The sequence below is a fragment of the Penaeus monodon genome, chromosome 30, assembly GCF_015228065.2.
Source record: "Penaeus monodon isolate SGIC_2016 chromosome 30, NSTDA_Pmon_1, whole genome shotgun sequence".
Classification (NCBI taxonomy): Eukaryota; Metazoa; Arthropoda; class Malacostraca; order Decapoda; family Penaeidae; genus Penaeus; species Penaeus monodon.
The window spans coordinates 17,277,841-17,278,286 of NC_051415.1; the positions used below are offsets into that span (position 1 = coordinate 17,277,841).

Genomic DNA, 446 nt, shown 5'->3' on the forward strand with positions numbered 1-446 from the left:
TCAGCACAAAGTATATTCACCCTGAGCACAGATGAACTTCTTCCGTTCCTTGTAGCCCAAAACGTAATTTGCATTAATGTAATCTGTCCCAACAGCACCATTAATTTGCGACAGCTTGACACGTGTCTGATCATAAGCCTTGATATCAGGATAGCGGTTCTTTGGGGCATTCTCAATGAGATCCGAAGCCCGACTTGTGCGATCATAGAACTTCTCTGGCAGCGCCTGAATAAAAAGAATATTTGAGAAATCATGTTACATCAAGGTTAAAGTAAACCATATCTGTCAAATCTCTAACAAAATTCTTGAAAATATTGTAATCGCAGTTTACAGGAATAACTTTTTTTCCCTATTTTGTAATACAAATGACAAGTACAGAAAAAATTAATATTACTCTCAAAATCTGTTCATGCAGTCTTATGTCTCAAATTTTAAGAATTCTTAAG

At 35.7% G+C, this 446-nt stretch overlaps 1 protein-coding gene across 4 annotated transcripts in view; it reads right to left on the minus strand.

Annotated features, from left to right (window-relative positions):
- Positions 1 to 446, minus strand: part of LOC119592570 (tyrosine-protein phosphatase 69D-like) — a 29,646-nt gene that overhangs the window by 10,476 nt on the left and 18,724 nt on the right. For 3 of the 4 annotated variants that reach the window (XM_037941448.1, XM_037941449.1, XM_037941450.1), the window contains exon 16: positions 21 to 227. In XM_037941448.1, the coding sequence (XP_037797376.1) occupies positions 21 to 227 (207 nt within the window). The remainder of the gene's footprint in view (positions 1 to 20; positions 228 to 446) is intronic. The other variant, XM_037941447.1, reaches the window with a different exon arrangement.